General features: G+C 35.0%; 2 protein-coding genes across 2 annotated transcripts; both read left to right on the top strand.

Moving 5' to 3' along the window:
- LOC109128848 (60S ribosomal protein L5-2-like) lies at nt 851-1,714 on the top strand. Its single transcript, XM_019235967.1, has 2 exons — nt 851-1,063; nt 1,565-1,714. Exons 1-2 carry the CDS (start codon nt 907-909, stop codon nt 1,702-1,704), a joined length of 297 nt encoding a protein of 98 aa, XP_019091512.1. The 5' UTR covers nt 851-906; the 3' UTR covers nt 1,705-1,714.
- LOC104743587 lies at nt 2,266-3,201 on the top strand. The gene is made up of 2 exons (XM_010464650.1): nt 2,266-2,602; nt 2,822-3,201. The coding sequence occupies exons 1-2, from the start codon at nt 2,266-2,268 to the stop codon at nt 3,199-3,201; spliced, it is 717 nt and encodes a 238-aa protein (XP_010462952.1).

The raw sequence follows: 4,778 nt of genomic DNA on the forward strand, positions 1-4,778 counted from the left end.
TACAAATTCACTCTTTTGACAACCAAAAAAATAAACTCTTTTGACAAAAAAAAAATGTTACAAATTCACTCATATATTAGAAAATATCGACTGTCTCATTATATAAATAAAGAAATATTTCTAAGAAAAATGTAAAAATAATAAAATCGACTGATTATTTGCTACATTAACTACATTTTTACAAAATATATTATTTCTCTAATTTCTAATACTAATTCCTATATACTTATATATATATATATATATATATATATAAATAACTCGATAACATCATATAATTGTTGTTGTGAACCAATCAAGTAGTGACCTAATTGTTTTTCATATCATTTCAAACAATCTTATATAGAACAAAATCGTTTGCCTTAATTGTATATTAAAAAATGTTGTTGCCACAAATTTTCTACATAATATATTGGATTGAATGAAACAGACTTATTTAATATATATATATATATATATATATATATATATATATATATATTGTTAAACGGCATGACTTATTTAATGTTAAAACGGATGAAATATTTAAAATTAATCATCTCCAAAAGCTTTCTCCGTAAGCTGTTTCGTTTCTTTGTCTTTCACTTACTTTTTTTTGGCTGAGAATATAATTAGTTTCTTGTTGAAGAAGCTTAGACCATGATCATCGGTGGGTTAAGGCTGGAATTCTTAGTGTTTTGATGAAAAAAAAAAATCAGAAGAAAAGAAAAAATGTAAGATCTCCTCTTATATAGTATACTGGATCATGGGTTAAGAGACTGCTACGTATCAGCTTTCTGTTGGACGAACAGAAAATACAAAATAAAAAAAAAAATCATCCGATTGATTTTATTATTTTTCCTTTCTCCGAAACAAGAAAACGGTTTGGAATCAGAAGCTTCATGGGTTTGAATCGAAGGACCGAGAATGGTTTGGATTCAGTTGGGAATGAAGAGAAGGCGATTCGATGGGATTGGAGAGAAGAAGATTAGTAGCGATGGCGATTTGGAAGCTAATCGCCAATTGCATGATTCGAGTTTCAGTCAAATAAATTGGAAGAGATTGAAGCAATTGGAATCACAAGGTACGTTTGTTAGTACAATTGCATGAATCACAGATTGTTTTATGATTAGGGTTCTTTGATTTTCGATCTCAAATTAGGGTTATTTGATGTTAGTTAGAAAATTAGGGATTTGCGTATAAGCCTTGTGATTTTGGAGTTGTTATACTTTATCAGCTGTTTGATTGAGACTCAAGATGATTTTGTTATGTTATAGAGATCACTGATTCGTATTTTGTTCTGTTTTTGTTGATTATGTAAATGGATATGTTTTTTGTTCTGTCATAGCTTTGATAACCTTGAGTTAAGTATTAATGATTGAGACTCAAGATGATTTTGTTCTGTTATAGAGATCACTGATGCCTTTTTTGTTCTGTTTTCATGATTATGTAGATGGATATCTTTTTGTTCTGTCTTAACTTTGATAACCTTTGGTTAAGTATTAATGATTGAGAGTTTAGCATTTTGTTCTGTTATAGAGATCACTGATGCGCTAATACACTTATGTTTTTCATGATTATGTAGATGGAAAGACTGATTACAGGAGAAGGATCCGTATTATCAACCAAGACATGAACAAGTACAATAAAGCGAGTACTAATCTCTTCGTTGTCCGGTTTACCAACAAAGACAAGAACAAGTACAATACATTAGGTTGCTGGTGAGGACAATACATCAAGGTTTTGAGTTCTATATCTTTATTTTAGTTAAGCATGTGATGTTTGTTTTCCTTTCTAAATCTTTTTTTTTTTAATTCATTCTTTAACAGCTTAAAGAAAGCTAGATGATGAGTATAGAGTCCTTGTGTCTGTTCGGCCATCAATGAAGGTAATTTATTATCCTTCTCTTCCTTAATTTACTTGGTGTTAGTTTAGGTATGAGTCGATGTCATTGCTTTCGGATGGTGGTTGTGATTAATACGCTTATGTCATTGATGTCATTGCTTTAGTATTTGTTGCTTTGTGCGCTTATGTCACTTGAGGCTTTATTAAATATGTATGTGTACTTGATGGTTTGTGTTAGGTAAAAACTTGATGCTTTGTTAAATATGTATGTGTACTTGATGCTTTGTGTTAGGTAAACACTTAGTTTCAAAATTTAAACCATTTACCAATCTCTTTAACACACAAGTTCTTTCTTTATAAACCCATTACCAATCTCTTTAACCCACAAAAGTAAATAACACCTAAACATTAAAAACCCTTTAGCAATCTCTTTCTCACGATATGGATTCTGACGACTCTTTGAATCCATATCTTCCCTCCTCTAGCTATATGAACCTCTTACACAGCCAACATGATAACCAAAACCTTGAATACACTCCTCTTGATAGTCCATGTTCTGAAACTCCATCTGAACCTGCATCCCCTCAAGAAAACCATAAGTCAAGGAATGCATGGTTACCAACAGATGATATCATGTTGGTCAGTGCTTGGCTTAATACTAGCAAAGATCCGATTACTTCCAACCAGCAAAGACTTGCATCCTTTTGGGGGAGGATTGCAAAATACTTTGCATCCTGTCCGAATGCTGATGGTCGGCCAAAGAGAGAGGCGAGTCACTGTAAGCAGAGGTGGGGGAGGATAAACGAATTGGTGTGCAAGTTTGTTGGATGTTATGAAGCTGCAACTAGGGAGAAGTCGTCAGGACAGAATGAAGATGATGTGATGAAGTTAGCACATCAGATCTACTTTAATGATCATGGACAGAAGTTTACCTTGGAGCATGCATGGCGAGACTTAAGATACAAACAAAAATGATGTGCCTCCATGTCTATTAAAGGTACTGGAGTGAAAAGGGGAAGAGTGAGTATTGATGGGTCTGAACAGGATGCACACCATCCGATTGATGTGGATGAACCATTGCCCCGTCCTACTGGTGTTAAGGCTGCCAAGGGGAGGTCCAAAAAAAGCTCAAACACCCAACCTATTGATGTGGAGGAAGATGGAAAAGCTAACTTTGAGGTTCAGTTGGAGCGTGTCTCTAGGATGTATGAGATGAAGCAGAAGGACTTTGAATTGAAAGAGAAGGAGTTTGCTATGAAGAAGGAGAATATCAAGTATGTGATGCTTGAAAATCTGATTTCTAAAAAGGATACACTAACTGAATCAGAAAAAGCTCTCAAGGAAAAGCTAATTGATGACATGATGTCATCAGGTTGAATTTTAAAGAATGTAGTGTTTGTATTAACTATGTCATTGTCTTTGTAGTGTTTTATGCATGCGAATGTAGTGCTTTATGTATTCGAATGTTTGTGTCAATTTTAGTGTTTAATGTTTGCGGCTGTAACATATGTGGATGTATGTATTCATCCGATTGATGTGTTTTAGTTTCAGTTTTGTTTGTGGTTTTAATTAAGTCTGTTTAAAGCTGTGTAATCAATGGTTTACTTACTTCACTGTGTGTTCTGTTTTGACATGGTGTGTTTGACATGGTGTGTTCGAGATGGTGTGTTCGAGATAAAGTGACATGGTGTGTTTGACCACATGTTCTCATCAGTCCGTGACACACAACAACTCTCATTCTTACAACCTCTTTTGTATTTTTGTGTTTCTACCACAAGTTTTTACTAGCTCTTTTGTATTTTTGTGTTTCTACCACAAGTTTTTACATGTATTTTTGTCATTATTTACTTCTACCACATATTATTTGTAATGGTTGTGTACCACATATTTCAAGAACTCAAGCTACATCCTTTTTTCTATATAATGATCAACACTATCAACACTTCTAAACACTCAAGCTACCTCCTTCTCAACACTTCTCAAATTTCAATACCAACCAAAAAAAGTTCTTTCTCTTTAGTTCCCTCTTTTTTTACAATGGCTTCTTCTTCCCATTCTTCTTCCCATAATGATGATGTTGATGACATACTTGATGAATGTTTTAATCAAACATGCGATCAAATCACCAATCATGCAGCTGATGCGTTTGACGAATACCTCTGCCTTTCTCCAAACGTGGCGCTAATATGCTTGGACAAGTTTACAGATTCAGTCGTAAATTTATTTGGAGATGAGTACTTGAGAAGACCCACACCAGCAGATCTTCAAAGACTACTCGACATTGGCGAGTATTGCGGATTTCCCGGCATGATAGGAAGCATCGATTGTATGCATTGGGAGTGGAAGAATTGTCCCACCGCATGGAAAGGTCAATACACCCGCGGATCTGGAAAGCCCACAATCGTTTTAGAGGCGGTGGCTTCGTATGATCTCTAGATCAGGCATGCTTTCTTTGGACTACCAGGTACATTAAATGATATCAATATTCTTGACCGATCTCCAGTCTTTGATGATATTTTGCATGGTCGAGCTCCTAAAGTGAAATACAGTGTCAACGGCCATGAGTATAAATTGGCTTACTATCTGACAGATGGTATTTATCCAAAATGGGCTACTTTTATCCAATCTATTCCACTGCCACAAACTCCAAAAGACGCTTTATTTGCGAGACAACAAGAAGCTGTGCGTAAAGATGTAGAGCGTGCTTTTGGAGTTTTGCAGGCTCGATTTGCCATAGTCAAAAACCCGGCTCTTATTTGGGATATAGTAAAAATTGGGAAAATAATGAGAGCGTGTATCATACTGCACAATATGATAGTGGAGGACGAACGAAATGGGTACAATCTGTTTGATCAAACTGAATTCACACAAAGGGAGTCAAGTGCTTCAGAAGTTGACTACACGCTTCCAACACCCATGCCTTCATGTGTCGCTACTATGCTCAAGAATCGAAA

The sequence above is a fragment of the Camelina sativa genome, chromosome 14 (assembly GCF_000633955.1).
Source record: "Camelina sativa cultivar DH55 chromosome 14, Cs, whole genome shotgun sequence".
In the NCBI taxonomy this organism is placed as follows: domain Eukaryota; kingdom Viridiplantae; phylum Streptophyta; class Magnoliopsida; order Brassicales; family Brassicaceae; genus Camelina; species Camelina sativa.

Bases quoted from the DNA above. Each gene is read 5' to 3' on its own strand.
- LOC104743587 (XM_010464650.1), top strand. From the start codon at position 2,266: ATGGATTCTGACGACTCTTTGAATCCATATCTTCCCTCCTCTAGCTAT. The intron at 2,603-2,821 runs GTAAGCAGAGGT...TGTCTATTAAAG, and splicing joins AAAGAGAGAGGCGAGTCACT to GTACTGGAGTGAAAAGGGGA.
- LOC109128848 (XM_019235967.1), top strand. From the start codon at position 907: ATGGTTTGGATTCAGTTGGGAATGAAGAGAAGGCGATTCGATGGGATT. The intron at 1,064-1,564 runs GTACGTTTGTTA...ATGATTATGTAG, and splicing joins GAAGCAATTGGAATCACAAG to ATGGAAAGACTGATTACAGG.